The sequence below is a fragment of the Sturnus vulgaris genome, chromosome Z (genome assembly GCF_052056855.1).
Source record: "Sturnus vulgaris isolate bStuVul1 chromosome Z, bStuVul1.hap1, whole genome shotgun sequence".
Lineage (NCBI taxonomy): Eukaryota > Metazoa > Chordata > Aves > Passeriformes > Sturnidae > Sturnus > Sturnus vulgaris.
The window spans coordinates 2,060,833-2,078,122 of record NC_142283.1 but is presented as its reverse complement, the minus strand read 5'-3'; the positions used below and the strand labels follow the sequence as shown (position 1 = coordinate 2,078,122).

Here is a 17,290-nt window from a genome sequence, read left to right as displayed (position 1 = left end):
TTGTATTGTTCAAAGAAATATTTCTATCACTACCTGAGGAGAAATGCATGGATTGTGCAGGGGCCAGCAGCAGCAAATAAAAAATATTTTTAAATGCAGCTTGGTTTCTAATTTTGTTTGTAAATGCCTAAGTTATGCTCCAATTGTTAATTGGCTGAAAGCCTTTGCCACGACCATTTGCAACAGCTAGAAATAAATTAATTAGGTAGGTAATTAATTGATCCACCACAGCACAAATATTGTCCACCCACATCTTCCTGGGTCCAGGTCCAATAAAAAATGTTTGGATTGGTAAAAAGAACTCAGAACCATTTATTTTTTTCATGTCATTGCATCCTAAGTTAAAAATAGTAATGATCAATTACTGGCATTTAGGGGCTATGGCTTCTTTGTCTGTCATCTCTTAGGTGGATAAGCATGACAGTTATTTTACTTTTAAGTTACTATGAATTTACCTTCTATAATATAAGTCTAGTTTAATTCTTGTGAGGAAGTTTTCGTTTTTTAAAAGTTGTTCCATTATTTATTTCATTCGGATTAATTTTAGTGGTATTTAAGTGGCTCTGAGTTATGTCGATGGTTAATGTCAACACTCAGATGTGGCAGAAATGTTATTTTTCACAGTGTCAGTTTGAAAGGTAAAAATCATTTTTCACATAAAGATTAATGTATTTCTACATGGGAGCTCAACAGAGTTTGAGAGACTAAAGGCCTTACTGCAATAAATTTTTTTTTTCCAAAAAATCCAGATATGAAGCTTGAGAACAGAAAAAAAAGAAAAAGAAAAGCAATGTTTATCAGTGAAATGTTAAATGCTGTAACTTAAATAAGTGGTATAAACTCAGAACCACTGAATTGGAAGAGAAATTCAAGATCATTGAGTCCAACCCATCCCTAACACCTCAACTAAACCATGACCCCCAGTGCCACATCCAGGATTTTTATAAACACATCCAGGGATGGCGACTCCACCACCTCCCTGGGAAGATCATTCCAGTACTTTATCACTCTTTCTGTAAAAAAACCTTTTTCCTGATATCCAAGCTATATTTCCCTTGGTTGTGTCAGTGGTGCCTGGAGACAGAGACAAGCCCAGCTGGCACAGCCACCTTTCAGGAGCTGTGGAGAGTGACAAGGTCACCCCTGAGTCTCCTTTTCTTTACAACCCCAGCTCCCCCAGCCCTTCCTTCACAGGGTTTGTGTTCCAAGCCCCTCCCCAGCCTCGCTGCCTCCTCTGGATGTGCTCAAGCATCTCAAAATCCTCCCTAAACTGAGGGGACAGACCTGGACACAGCACTCGAGGTGTGGCCTCACCTGTGCCAGGTACAGGGCAAGAATGAGCTCCCTGCTCCTTTTATTGTGGCCAAAATGCAGGACTTTCCACTTGGACTTATTAAACTTTATCCCATTGGACTCTGCCTATCCATCCAACCATTCCAGGTCTCTCTGCAGAGCCCTCCTACCTTCCAGCAGATCAACACAGGCTCCCAGCTCAGTGTTATCTGCAAATTTACTGATGAAAGACTCAGTGCCCTCATCTATGTCCTCCATACAAATATTGACCAGGACTGGCCCCAGCACAGAGCCCTGAGGACACCACTGGTGACTGATCCCAGCTGGATGCAGCACTCTCTGGCTACCCAGCCAGTTCCTAACCCAGCACAGAGAGCTCCTGTCCAAGCCGTGGGCTGCAGCTTTTCCAGGGAATTCTGTGTGAGACAGTGTCAAAGGCCTTGCTGAAGTCCAGGTACAACATCCACAGCCCTTCCCACACCCACCAGGTGGGTCACCTGGTCATAAAGGACCAGGTTGCTCAAACATGACCTTCCTCTCCTAAACCCATGCTGGCTGGCTCTGATCCCCTGCCCATCCTGTAGGTGCTGTGTGATGACATCAGTATAAACTGTTCCATAATCTTACCTGGTACTGAGGTCAGGCTGACTGGTCTATAATTACCAGGATCCTCCTTCCCACCCTTTTTATGAGTGGGTGTCACACTGTCCAGCTTCCAGTCATTTGGAACCTCCCCAGTGAGCCAGGACTGCTGGTAAATGATGCAGAGGGGCTTTGCCAGCACATCTGCCAGCTCCCTCATCAGCCTGGCGTGGATCCCATCTGGTCCCATAGATTTAGGAACATCCAAGCTGCTCAGCGGTTCTCTGACTGCCTCCTCCTGGATAACAGGGGGACCATTCTGCTCCTTGATAGCATCTACAATCCAGGAGTACACTTGTCCAGAGGACAAGCCCTCTTCCCACTAAAGACTGAGGCAAAGAAGACGTTAAGCACTTCCATCTTCTCATCTGCAGTCACTAAGTTCCCTCCATCATCCTATAAAACACAAAAGTTGGTCTTACCCTTCCTTGTATCATTGATATATTTGGAAAGACATTTCTAAATTGTCCTTTACAAAATTTGCCAAATTAAGTTCAAACAGAGCTTTGTCCTCTCTAATTTCTTTTTTTATTTTTTTGTTGCTGCAATGTCGTTGGCGTTTCTTTGGATAGAAACTTTTCCAGATAGTTTGATGCTATGGTTGTCTCAGATGAGAATATACAAATCTTCATTCTTAAATTCTTCCTCACACAGTTCCTTTAAAATCGCTTTGAACATGGGATGTTGTCAGTATTTTTAATGTGACGGAGTTTAACACAGTCACCTCATGGAGAGATACTATAAAAAATATTTTTTAAAATATTTTTTAAAAAATCTGATTGCAGCTTTTCAGATATGAAGTTTTAAATATACCCTTATTTTAGAGCACAGGAATAAAAATGCTTGGTCTGGTGGCAATCCACTGGCTGTGTTTTAGACAGTCATCAGAAGTGAATTATTGATGAACGAGTGTAAGAAAAGGGAAAAGCACCAAGAAATAGTTGCCAAAAAATAGTATTTTCCCAGCTTCAAGGAGTATTCAGTTTATGGATCTTCCTGAATCAGAAGTCGTTTCTTCCTTTAATTTTGCTACTCTTGGATAGGTCCCTTCTTTAAATTTGTTCTCTGTTGCAGTTCCTAGCATTAATCCATGAATAAACGGGTTTTGATGTGAAATGTGCAATCCTTTCTATCCTACCTGAGGAGCAGAATGGAGGAATTACCAGACTAAAACTAAGCAAACCAGTCCTGAATAACCACCCTCCATTTCAATCACAGCATTCTGTAGGAAAAGACATAATCTGCTTTCACTGCTGTCCCCATCTGCTCCTGTGCTATGCTGGAAGTAAAAAATTTTTGCACACTTGCTCAAGGCAGGAAATCCCTCTGAATATCCATCAGGGGGATGTGAATCCCAGCCTGGGGGACTGCAGTGTGGAAAATTGCTCATAGGCAGGGAGTGGAAATCTCTGTGTGAAAGAACAAGAAGAAATAAGCAGAAGCCAAGATTGTGTGTGTGTGTGTGTGTGCAATCTGTGCAAACACCAGCATTAATTAATGCACTATCAGTGGTCATCTGTAACCCTATTGTCCAGGGGTAAAGCTGGCATTTGGGGACTGTCACATCACTGAAACCATGAGAGGGTCCACGGACACCTCAAGAAGGAAAAGAAGGTGTGTATCCAGCCACTTCCCTGCCAAAAATCTCTTTGGGGAGCCCTTACAGAGAAGATTTAGGGGCTATCATGGAGTGGTTGTGAAAAAGCAAGCCCTGCAAAAACATCACAGGGGTGGGCACTGTGGTAACAGACTCTCAAACACCCATCTAAAGAGCTCCTAAAAACCAGACCTGCTGTTTTCTAAGAGCTGCCCCTGGCAGGACAAACTGGGCGAGGATGTTGGCGTGTCAGGAGGGATGGGAAGAAGAAAGAGGAGCCTGGGCTGGGTGGTGGGGGAGCAGCAGGAGCCAGGGCAGGACCAGAGGTCACCTGTAATCCCACTGCCAGGGCTTGTGTCCAGCACCATGGCCAGGCCCTGCCAAGCACAGCCAGGGCAATCCCATTCCAGGAAATTAGGTGCCTGGCAGGAAGGAAAGGGTTGCAGATGTCTAAAGCAGGTTTGTTTTCTCCCTGCCTTCAATTTTTTATCTCTTGGTTTTGATGACGTTAGCTCAAGGCAGACCAACAAAGTGTATAAAGGGTTATATATTCGTGCTGAAAAATCAGGAATGTTTCATCATCAATAAGAAACCTTTTCATTCTAGTTGCAGAGGCATAATCCTCACATTTTCAAGCAATTTTTAAACCCTTTGGACATTTGCTTAATTTGTGGACTGACATAAATGCAAAAAGTTAAAATGAAATATGCTCAAGTAACGTATTTACCCAGTGCTTCCTGCTTATTATCTCTTGCTGTAGTAACTCTTTATCCTAAAATAGTTTGTCTTTTCACTATAAAGAACAGGAATCAGCTACTTATTTCCCTATTTTAACGTTTTTCCGAGGAGATACTAATCTATACCACAGCAAGCTAACTGTCACTTACTTTGTTCTGCTGAAATATTTTTGTTCAGCTGGAGAGATTTGCTGTTGCCAGAGGGTGGAAGGACAGAACCCCTCTCCTTTCTGGGGAGCTGTTTGATCCCCATACCCACGGTCTACAAGGGAAACCTGGACTAAAAAACAGTCGTTTTTTTGGTGCATAATGTTTCTAGATCTAATTATGGTTATAAAAGAAGCCTTCAAGGCAGGCTCATCACTCTCAGGAGAACTGAAAAATTCACTTTTCCTCTGGTACTGACTTCTCCCATCCTTCTCTGGATGCTCTTGGTACACCTTGGCATTGTTATCTCCGTGGATAGTGAGATTTTTTGGGCACAGGTTTGTGTTTGGTGAGAAAAAGAGAAACATTAAATGGGTTGTATTTTGTGCTCACCCATAATTGTCACTGTAGGATTAAAAGCAATATTTCTTGCCTTAGTTTCTTGCTTTTTAATGACACTGAAATAACAGCTCCAGATGACAAAATCTGCCTTGAGAATCTGCATCATGGCATGCAGCTTAATGGCTGCTTAATTTTTCTTTACTTCTTTGCATCAATTGTATTGTCATACCCCAATTTGTCTGCCATAACTAATGAAAATCTTTTTTTTTTTTAATGACTAATATTGACCAGTCTGAGTTGTACACAATCACTGTAGTGATATTATTATTTCCCAATAATCATTGAGTGTAGTAAAATTTCGTTATCATTCATATAATTGGTGTCATGATTTCTGTTAAAAGAAGCATGGATTTAACAGAACCAAAATATTACAATAGAAGATAATACATCTTGCATTTATTCTGAAAAAATATGCACCTCAAGTAAAAAAAAAAAAAAAAACAAAACAAACTGAAAAGCCCTTGTTGCTTGTTTTCATTGTTAGTAGTCAATGGTATATCACAGATATTAAACACCTAAAGAAATAATTGATAACTTGAAGAAAAGTGGGTTTTGTCTCTGAAATTTAATATCGTGTGCAGGAACAGGTCTGTGACCAAACTTTTAGTGATAAACCACGTTTAATGCAACCAGAGAAGGGTCATTCAGCTGAGAGTTTTCAGGGAAAACAAATTTCTTGTGAATTTAGAGAATAATAGCTCCATCAGAGCTTTTAGAAGAAGAAAAGGTGACTCGCTAATCTAGTGGAGTTTTTGGAAGAAATTAATGAGCATATGGATAAGGGAAGTTCATTTGCTGTGGTATTTGACTATCCAAAAAATATGTTCAATGTTTGATTTTAACTGATAAAAGAAAGTGAATTGAAAGGTTTTCTTGGAGAAAATTATGTCTGATTTAAATCAATACATAAGAGTGAGTAAAAGCACATATTCAACAGTGGAAGGACCTCATTGGCAGTATCCTAATGAAACTTATGGTGAAATCTTGGCTGTTCAGTTAAAAAAAAAAAAAAAAGAAAATTAAAAAAAAAAAAGAAAACTTTGTGATAATTTAAGAAATATAATATTGTTTAGAAACTATTATCCAATCGCATGTTTTCCACACATCTCATGTTGTTATGTCTGAACTGAGCACCAAAGCAGAAGATATCTCTAATGTGGTAATTTCAACTTCTGGGAGGGGCAAATTTTTTGTTCATCTCAGATTGAAAAGCTGACAAACGTGACAAAACCATGACTGGAACTGCAAAGAAAATAAGGAGCTTGTACAGTAAAGTACCTGTTCCCTGAAGGTAGCGATTTTCTTTGGATTTCAGGGATAATCCTCCTAAAGCTAGAGAAGATAAACACTGCTGAGGGTGTATGGTCATAGCTGAAAAAATAGAGTTAAGTGCTGTTCCTGGTAATTAAACTTAGAAAGGAAATTGCCTTCAAGTTAGAAAGGAAGATTCAACTTTGTCTTGTAAGGATTTCACACATATTTCAAATAACATTTAATGCATCTCAGAGAAGAGATTCAGTGACAAATATCAACATGGCTCCAGCATGCCTCCTTTTTAAGGTCCCCTCTCTTCCATTTTCCCACATTATTTATAAATAATTATCAGCCTGTGATTGCAGCTATTAAAGATGTTTAATTTATTCCATGCCTGTGTCCTGTTGGCATGGGTGTGCTGGTGAGTTGTACATGTGCATAGACACATATGTGTGAACTTTCCATTATGAAGCAGAGGTTTTTTAACAATTAGCTATAAGAAACTTTTGAAAACAGCCCCTTTTCTTAGGAGACAAGAGTCGTTTCCCTCCATCCTGCAAGCAGATGCCTCAGTTTACACGCCAGAAGATTTCATTCTGCTCCGACGGGAAAATACTTGAGATTGGAATAGGAGCCCTCCAATCCTCCAGCAGTGCTTGATGAAAGCACAATGAGGAATGACACTTTCCCAGCACACGTGGGTTCCCTGAGTGTGTTCCACGTTGTTCCTGCCCGTGCTGGTGACAAAGTTTGTTCTCTTCTGGTGCCTCCCCACGCCCGGCACGGCAACAGGAGAGAGTCGCGCTCGGTCGTGTTTTTTGTGAAGTTATTAGTCGAGTGCTGAAAGCAAAGCTTCTAATTTTCTACTTTTTTTTGGCTGATAAAGAGAAGTAGCATGAGGAGTTTAGGTTCTAACTGAGCTTTGTGGGCCGGTAAAAAACCTGTGAGATGTCACTGGGTGGTGCAAGTCGGGTCATTGATTCCAGCGGGGCCAGGATTCCATTTGAGCATCTCCTGGAAGTTTGGGGTGGGTTTTTAAGGAGGAGCACTCCCTAAACCCCACCTGCATGGGAGCCTTTGCTTGACCTTTTCAGAGCACAAACATGTGCCTGTCCATCACCATAATCAACTTGAAACTTCAGTTTGTCTTTGTCTCCATCATCAGTGACACCCCACTCCTGAGGAATAAATTGCACTGGTCACTTTTCCTTCTGTGTACCTTTAAATTAATGAGGAATTAAATTATTTGTGACTTTCTGCCCCTGTGGTGTAAGGAATTTCGTAACAGTATGATTTCAGAGTTCATTCTTGGGTGCTGCTTGAGGTGAAACACTGCCAGGTTTCTGAGAAAACCTGAAATATAAGTAAACACCTGTCCTGTGGCATTCCAAATTGCCAAAATTGCAGCTGACCTGAAAAGCAGAAGATCTTTTGGGCAACAGAGTAACACTGGCTGCCAGAATAATTCCTGTGATTGCCTTCTCTCCAGATTCTGCATCAGAACTGAGGAAAGGAAAATCTCAGATACCCAGTTGGGTGTTGAAAAGCAGAAGAACTGCCAATTGTTTGCATATAATGAATTTTCGTAATTTTCTCAGTTTGGATTGCTCGCAATAGCTGAATGCTTTTGTTCCTCTGCCCAAATGAAGTGGCTTCAAAAAACAATGTATGTAGAAATGTCTTGATTTAAAAAAAATATTAGGTCTATAAGTGTTTCTGGTGAATAAATTAATGATGAATACTATGCATAAAATTATGGAACATTTCAGTTAAACACATACTTAGAGGCCTGCTGATTTCATGGGTAAACCTTGAAATATTTTTAATGTAACTGAATGATAACTTATGTCTATTTTCACATTTCTAGAGATAACTGCAATAACAATTTGTATTGCATTGCTCAATTTTGAGGCAAGAGCAACAATATGGAACTTTGCAGTACTTACAGAATTTTAAATTTAACAATCATTTCATATTTGATTCTGAGGAATTTTTTTTTCCTTGTGTAGATAAAACCCAAATTCACAAATCTTCAGCTAGAATAAGCTAAAATAAATTGAAAGGTCAATCCATTTAATTAATTTTGTAACGAGAATGGTTGTTTGCAAGCAATACTTTTGTATGTTTTTTCATAGTTCTCCAAAAGTGATATAGTCAATTACTTTAAATTTCTTCTCAGCTGCATTTGGCATGACATTTTGGATCGATTTGCATGCTATTGTAATTACAGCGACTTGGGACTCAGAGCAGCTGATCATTTCTGTTGAATTCTTTTTATTTATTTATTTTTTTTCCCATTTTCAGGGTGCTCTGGCCCACTAGGGATAGAAGGAGGGATTGTGTCCAACCAACAGATCACTGCATCATCCACCCACCGAGCTCTTTTTGGACTCCAGAAGTGGTACCCCTACTATGCACGGCTCAATAAGAAGGGTCTGGTGAATGCCTGGACTGCTGCAGAAAATGACAGATGGCCATGGATTCAGGTAACAGATGGAGCTGGGGTGGAAAAAAAAAAAAAATTACCCTTGATTCAATTGCCAGTGTCACTTAAGAAACTGATGAAGACAAGTGGTTAACGAACAGCTAGATTCTTATTCACTGTCAGAGACATAGCCCAGGCTAAAAGGGACTATTTAGTTGCAAAACAGTGATAATCTTAGCTTTACAAATGCACAAGTATTTTTATTTTTTTTTTTTCCTTTTTTTTTAATTAAAAAAACCCTGTGTGCATATGTCCCACTGTGGCTCCAAACCATGGAAGCAGATTTATGCAGGCTCCTTTCAAAGAACCTGCTTTCCACATATGTTGCATTGGGTGGTCAGGTCCTTAGAAGCATATCACAGCATCACCTCTTGGTGGAGAAACCTTGACACCTGAAAGTGTGGTTTTGGCAGTGCCAGGGCGTGCTGGAAGAGCTGGTCCTCTTTGTGTGCTCTGGGCACACAGTTCAAGTCTTACTGGAAGTAACAAAAACTGTTTTAATTAAGGTTGAAACAGCTGTTAGCTCAGACAAATCCATGGGGCTGAAAATCCACGTTTTTCTCATCCCACTCAAGCGTGTTATTGCTAGAGTGATTCCAGTGGCAGTGCCCTCACTGTGAGCTGGGTTTCTCTGTGCCCAAAAAAATGACTCCAGTAAAAGCAGTGAGTATTAAGCCCTGTAGCAGTGTGTTAATGTTTTAATTATCTGGTGGTGGCTGTAGCTCTTTGCCTGGATGGTGCTTCCATGATATTGGGCAAAGCTTTGGCAATTTCAGCTGTTGGTTAATAAAGGTTATTGAGTTAGATACTTGTGGGAAAACTTTCTGCACTGCTCAGCATGGCCAATGTGTCAGGAGGATGCTTCCCTGCCAGTGAACCCACTGCAGGATTTAGCAAAACGTGGTGCTTGAGCATTTTATCTGCATTTTACCTGCTGAACTGCCCATAATGCCCCTCAGCTGTGTCACACTCTCCATGCACCTTGGTGTACATGCCATTAATATTCGTTCATATTTAATGTTTTCACCCTGACTACCATTTTTCATTTTTCAGAGAGGCTCCTAAATATCTGGAGGGGAAGCATACAGAGTTACCTCCTCATTTTTCTTGTATGGAGAGCAGACAGAAAGCACAGTTTGATGAAGTTTTCTGGAACTGGTGCAGTGGGAGTGCAGGATTTTGTCAGCTCTGAAAAACGAAAACTGGTGCTGCTGCTTGTTATTTATTGCAGAGTGAAAACACAAAGGCCCTTCCACGTGTTGTAAGTCAGTTTTCCTCCATAAAGATCAGAGGGGTTAGGGAGTCTGTAAAATTTATACATTGAAAAGAACTGGAAAGGATCTGACACGGGGGGGACCTGAGCAGAATTATTTCCATGGGAGTAGAAAGCTGATGTAGCTTTAATGGATAATGAAAAAATCAGCTTTTGGGCTGTGCTGGAGTGTGGGCTTTATTAAATGAGCTGGAGAAAGATTTCAGAACCATTTGGCACTGGCCCCCTAGACATGTCTTTTTGAGGAGATGAACTGGATGGGGATATTTAATGGCCTGATGCCTCCACATTTGTGCTTGGCTCCCTTGGACTTTGCTCCCTGGGAAGTCTTCCCTCTTCTTTTACCTGCAATGAACATCAGGCCAGTGGAGAAAATGTGTCTAAAATCTCAGCCCATGGCATCAGGTCTAAAGATTTTTTTGTGTGTTTTTTTTTCTTTTTTTTCTTTTTTTTTTTTGTTTGTTTTGTTTTTGTTTGTTTGTTTGTTTGTTTGTTTGGGGTTTTTTATTTTTGTTTTTTTTTGTTTTGGGTTTTTAAATTTATTTCGGGGTTTTTGTTATTGTTTTGGGTTTTTTTGTTTTTGGAGGTTTTTTTTGTTTTTGTTTTTTTTCTGTTTGTTTGTTTGTTTGTTACTTTTTTGTTCTGTTTTGGGTTTTGTTTGTTTGTTTGTTTGTTTTTCTTTTTTGGAGTTTTGGAGGTTATTCCAGTCCTGTCCATGTTATTCTGTAGTTTTGACAACCACGGAGTGTAAGGACTTTTGAGAAGCTTGCATCATACAATTAATGTGTTTTAAGCATTCCCTTCTTTTCCTTCTCATTTTTCTTGCAAAATAAACTTCTATCATTTTCACAAAACTTGCCAAATGCTATTTTTTAATCCTTTTTTTTTTTTCCAGTTCAGGGCAAAAATTAAAATTATTGTTTTTAATTTCAGAGCAGAGGTCTTGAGAGGATTTCTTTCTTCCCTTTTCTCGTTCTTTAAAACACCTGGAAACAGAAAATCTGAAACTTTCTAGGGAGATGATAGTTGCAAGGAAAAAGTGCATTTCGGTGGAGGGAAAAAAACCAAACCAAAACAAAAAAACAGATTTGGGCGCAGTTTTTGGCTACCTTTGGTGTGATGGGAGAAAAGATGTTAAACCCTCTGCTGGAGTGCTTGGCAGAGATGAAGTGGAGAGTTACAAAGCCACAAAAATCCGTTTTTAGGACATGCAAATCAGCATTTAACACCCTGAACCTGAAGCAGTCACCTCTTGTAGCTTCTAAATAGATAAATCCTAAAGAAAGCCGTGTGCAATGGGCAAAGCCCCTCCAAATATGATTATGTACAGGCCTGTAGCTATTTTTGCCTCGTTCTATCATTATCAATTTTCTTTGTCATTTAATTTCTTTATTTATATGCAGCCTGGCAAATAAAAGGTTTGAGTGCTCTGCTTATAACTCACTTGTAATGAGTGCAGAAGTTGTTATTTTTTTCTCTAATCTTTCAGGTGTCTGATACACGTGAACTAATTAATATGCAATTTCATTTTCCTGCAGTCTCCCAATGAACTGAAAATTGAAATTGCCATTCTAAATTTACACTCTCAGCATGTAATTAGTAATGGCACTACAATGCTTGTAATTGGCTGGTGATTTAAAGGGTCACTGACCATGTTTTTGGAAGCAAATTAAAGCCTGAGTAAGTCACATCTGCCTTTTAAAGTTCTCCTGACCTCTGTTTCTCCTCACAGGTTGGCTGTGATAAAAGAGCACCTGTGTACTGCTTACCCCTGTATTTGTGATATTACCTTTTATCGTTTGCAAGTACAATGACCAAAAATTCACACGTCTATTTTTCATTAATTGGTCCTGAAATATAGCCAAAATGCTCACAGTGACTGTTCCAGTAATGTATCTTTTTTTTTCTTTTTTTTTTTTTCTCTTTTTAATCTTTTTTTACCAGCAGTTTCTCTTTTCCCTTCTGTCCTTTTGCATTTTACTGTTTTAAAATACGTTGGTTTTCTTTATTCTGATTTCACTTCATCTCTGCCCATTCCTTGCATCTGCATTTTTCTATTCCTGTGTTAGTTATTCTTTTTTTAGGCTGTATGAATCAGAATATGGCCAGGGGCAGGATTATTGCTTGAGTTATCCCTCTGCCATATCCAAAATCATAATGGCAGCTAATCTCTAACTCAAACTGCCAGCAGGAGTTTGTGAAAGTTTTTCCTCTATAGTGAATTCTAACTTAGGAATCCGTGCTGTGCCCTTCTCCTCCTCTCCCAGTTTCTTCACTCCCAGATTGGTCTCCCAGCTTTAACCATCCTCAGATTCCTTAATTTATTTTCCCCCTGTTCACAACTTTTAGGTGCTCCGTGGTCTTTTGGACACAGAAATTGTTTTTTTATGAGGTGTTAACCCACAGGCACCAGGAGCAGACTGGAGCATAGCTTACACCTGTGGAATTTTGAGAAAATGCATTAATTACTGAGCATCGTGCCACTATGTGGGAGATGTGTTTGAACACCTGACCCATTGCTGGAGACTGTTCTGTACGAATGTAAAGTATTAAATTGAATAATAAAACTCCTGTTTTGTTGTCCCTCACTAAAATAAACTGATTCTCCAGAGACATTGGTATGGTTACCAATTGTTTCTGGGTTTTTTTATATTTATTACTGTGAGTAGTTGGAGGATTAAAGGATTAATCTAAAAAGCTGTTAGACTGCCCAGTTCTGCAGAATCAAAAAGTGGGAAGCAAAGTTGGTTCAGGCTGATTATTCAGCTTCTTTCTTCTAGTTTTTATTGCATACAAGATGATCCCAAATATTTAATTTGAGGCTTCTTCTTCTTCAAAGACTTCATCCATTTCCACCTATATTTCATATGCTTTTTTTCTTTTTGGAAGCAATTTTTGAAAGTCAAGTTGTAATTTCAAAGTGGAAAAGCTGCAAGTCTTACTTAGACTATATGGAAAGAGAACTGTAATTCTATATTTTTTCTAATTTATTCCCCAAACGGTTTTTCTGAAATTATGTGCTGAAGTTCAGATGAAACACAATAATGAGAAATACAACACTTTGATGGAAAATGTGCCCAACTTCTTATTGGCAATTTGAATACATTAGTACTCCAGTCCAAAGAGAAACATATTTGGTTTATTTACCATCTCAGCGTGTCTGTTGTAAAAATACTTTTTGCTTTTAATGTAGCTTTTTTAATAACTTTGCACAGCTTTAAGAAAATTTCTTCACTGTAAGTAAACACTTTTGGTACAGAGATTTTTAATAAAAAAGATGAGCTTTGATGGAAAGGGGCCTAGCCCAGCAGATTCAGGCAAAATGTTGCCCTGACCTCTGTCTTATTTAGAATTAATTTATTTAGTCTTTTTTTCTTGAAAAACACAGAGAATACTTTTTTAAAAAAAAAAAAAAAAAGAAAAAAAGTCTAAATATATAGCAATATTATTGCTGTTAGGTAGAATTTATATTTTGATTGAGGATTAATTTGTTTTTACACAAGTGTCTCCACACCACTTTTGCCTTCAATCTCACCTCTGGTGCTCAGCCTCACCCTTTTGGGACTCTCAGTCCCATGGCATAATTAAATCCATGACTATGAATCTCACAAACTTAATAATAACCTACGATGACACACACAAAAACTATTTGCATTGAAAAAAAAAACAAACCCTTAAGTTCCATCATTCTTATCCCCAGAGAGAAAACCATAAAGTATTGTGTGGGTTTTTTTCCCTCAAAAAAAAAAAAAAAAAAAAAAAAAAAAAAAAAAAAAAAAAAAAAAAAAAAATAATAATAATAATAATAATAATAATAATAATAATAAAATAAAAAAAAAAAAAGGAAAAAAAATAAGTTAACAGCTTCCTCATCAAGAGCTTCCAAAGAGCAGGTACACACCAGGTGATAGCTATTTGCTAATGAAATGATAAAACCCAAAATACACAGAGGCCTTGCAGAACATTCCCTCAAACATCTGTTGGTGAGAGCTCCAAGCAAACTGCCATCTGTGAAACCATTCATTTTGTCAAAGTTCATTTCCTCATTCATGAGCACTGGCACACGGGCTTCCAAAAATACCTGTCACTGCAGCTTAAATGTTTTATGTCACTTAATGGAGCTCTCAGTGCCAGGTGAGTTTTATGGAGTGCAGTCAGCTCAGAGTCACCCTGCAAGGTGATGTGCACCACAAAGGAAGATTTAACCTGATCAGTTAAATGCTAAAAAGTTGGTAAAGTTCTTTTGCTAAAGTTCTTTTGTTTAAGTTTGTTGTTGGTTTGTTTGGTGGTGTTGGTGGGGTTTTTTTTGGTTTTTTGGTTTGGTTTTTTTTTTTTTTTTGGTTGGTTGGTTTGGGGTTTTGGAGCTTTTTTGTGGAGTTTTTTTGGTTTTTTTGGTTTTTGGTTTTTTTTTTGTTTTTTGGTTTGGTTTTTTTGGTTTTTTTTTTGTTTGGTTGGTTTGGGTTTTGGGGTTTTTTTGGGGGGTTTTTTGGGGTTTTTTTTTGTTTTTTTTTTTTTTTTTTTGTTTTGGGGTTTTTTTGTTTGTTTTTTGTTTTTGGTTTTGGTTTTTTGGGGTTTTTTTTTGTTTTTTTGTTTGCTTTTTGTTTTTGTTTTCTTGGGGGGTATTTTTGGGTCTTTTTGTTTTGTTTTTTGGTTTGGGGGGTTTTTTGTTTGTTTATTTGTTTTTTGTTTTTTGTTTGCTTTTTGTTTTTTCTCAATACTTCAAAATTTGGCTCCATATCATAGAGGGGTTTCCCTGGAGGAAAGGAGAGGCAGTAAGTGCCTGGAAGCCCTTGACTGTGGAAAAAAAAATAAAGAAACTAATAAGGGAAGTGCAGCTGAATTAAGGGAATGCCACCTTTGTTGTGCAGGAATTAGAAGAGGTTGTCTGCTATCCAAATTCTGCCATAAATCCACTGACTCCTGTGAGCTCTGCACCAGCATCTGCTCTCCAGACCTCCCTCAGCATTTATACATTAACTTACTGGCCAAAAATTGTAATTTATGTGCTCAGAGCAGAAAACAAAGGGGCTGGGAGCCTTTTTCTTGGTGTAATCACCCACAGCCTCCCTGGTGCCCCAAACCTTGGTGTCCATTTCTCACCACACCTCCTGATTCCATCCCATTTGGGAGGAGGTTTTTGGGTGCATCCCTTCAGAGTCAGCATCCCCCTGGCAACTGGAGCTTTTGTGGATGCTGCACCATCCATGCCATGCCCTGCCAGCCCCTGTGCCAGCTTTCCTTCATGCACCTGAGGTTAAATACCCACCTAAAATAGAGCTGAGGGACAGAAGCAACAGAGCCTTTAAACATTTTATCCCCCACATCCAATAATTTTCCAATTTCCAATAATTCCAGTGATTTTAATTTCCAATAATTTTAATTTTTTTTTCCCCTATTTGCCACACTGGTATTGAAAGCAATCAAATCTTAGGCAGTGGTGACACCAAAAGGAAAAAAAAAAAAAAAAGAAAAAGAAAGTGCGTCTATGTGGTTTCTTGCATCAGGAAGAAGCAAGTAAAAGGTGGGTCCATAATGGAATGATGTGTGGGTGTCAGGACAGCACCCAAATCTGTGAGATGATGCCACGCTGATGTGTGGCAGTCAAATGAGTCACTTTCACCTTCTGACCACTGGCAAAAAAAACTGGCAAAAGCAAATGATCCCCACTCACAGTGACTGTCCTGCTAGACTCGACTTCTGGGAAAGTGTTGCTTCAAGTTATTTCAATAAAGCTAAGGTTCAGGGAACAAAGTTCAAGGAAAAGTAAGATTACATGCAAAATTACACCAAAAATATTAAGATTTTTTTTTGGTGTGGTGAGCAGTGATATACACGTACACAACCCCAGGATGGGTCAGCTTGGAAGGGACCAGGGTGGCTCCTCTGGTGGCACCTCCAGACCCACGGGATTGTGCCCAGGAAATTGTGGGACATCCCCAGAGGAGACCCCCCAGCCCCTCTGGGCTCTGCCCGGGGCACGGCAATGGCTGGGACCAGTCCCTGCCCGGGGCTCTGGGGACAGAGCCCTGCTCTGAGCCCCCTGCACACGGGGACACCGGGACACACAGACAGGGACAGACAGACAGACACACAGGGACACACGGGGACACCGGGACACACAGACAGGGACACACAGACAGACACACAGGGACACACGGGGACACCGGGACACACAGACACACAGGGACACACAGACAGACAGACAGACAGGGACACACGGGGACACCGGGACACACAGACAGGGACACACAGACAGACACACAGGGACACACGGGGACACCGGGACACACAGACACACAGGGACACACAGACAGACAGACAGACAGGGACACACGGGGACACCGGGACACACAGACAGGGACACACAGACAGACACACAGGGACACACGGGGACACCGGGACACACAGACACACAGGGACACACAGACAGGGACACACAGACAGACACACAGGGACACACGGGGACACACGGGGACACCGGGACACACAGACAGGGACAGACAGGGACAGACAGGGACACACTGGGACACCGGGACACACAGACAGGGACACACAGACAGGGACACACAGACAGACAGACCGGGACACACAGACAGGGACAGACAGGGACACACGGGGACAGACAGGGACACACGGGGACAGACAGACAGGGACACACAGACAGACAGACAGGGACACACGGGGACACCGGGACACACAGACACACAGGGACAGACAGACAGACAGACCGGGACACACAGACAGGGACACACAGACAGACACACAGGGACACACGGGGACACACGGGGACACCGGGACACACAGACAGGGACAGACAGACAGACACACAGGGACACACAGACAGGGACAGACAGACACACAGGGACACACGGGGACACCGGGACACACAGACACACAGGGACACACAGACAGGGACACACAGACACACAGGGACACACAGACACACAGGGACACACAGACAGACAGGGACACACGGGGACACACGGGGACAGACAGACAGGGACACACGGGGACACCGGGACACACAGGGACACACAGACAGACAGACAGGGACAGACAGACAGACAGACAGGGACACACGGGGACACACCGGGACACACAGACAGACAGGGACACACGGGGACAGACAGACACACAGGGACACACGGGGACAGACAGACACACAGGGACAGACAGACAGACAGACACACAGGGACACACGGGGACACACAGGGACACACGGGGACACACAGACACACAGGGACAGACAGACAGACAGACACACAGGGACACACAGGGACACCCGGGGACAGACAGGGACACCCGGGGACAGACAGACACACAGGGACAGACAGACAGACAGACAGACACACAGGGACACACAGGGACAGACAGACAGGGACAGACAGACAGGAACACACAGGGACACACGGGGACAGACAGACAGACAGACAGGGACACGCAGGGACACACAGGGACAG

The 17,290-nt window shown here is 40.9% G+C and overlaps 1 protein-coding gene across 2 annotated transcripts in view; it reads left to right on the top strand.

Annotated features, from left to right (window-relative positions):
- Positions 1-17,290, top strand: part of EDIL3 (EGF like and discoidin domains 3) — a 238,589-nt gene that overhangs the window by 154,757 nt on the left and 66,542 nt on the right. For both annotated transcript variants that reach the window (XM_088156987.1, XM_088156988.1), the window contains one exon: positions 8,377-8,558. In XM_088156987.1, coding sequence (XP_088013113.1) covers positions 8,377-8,558 — 182 coding nt within the window. The remainder of the gene's footprint in view (positions 1-8,376; positions 8,559-17,290) is intronic.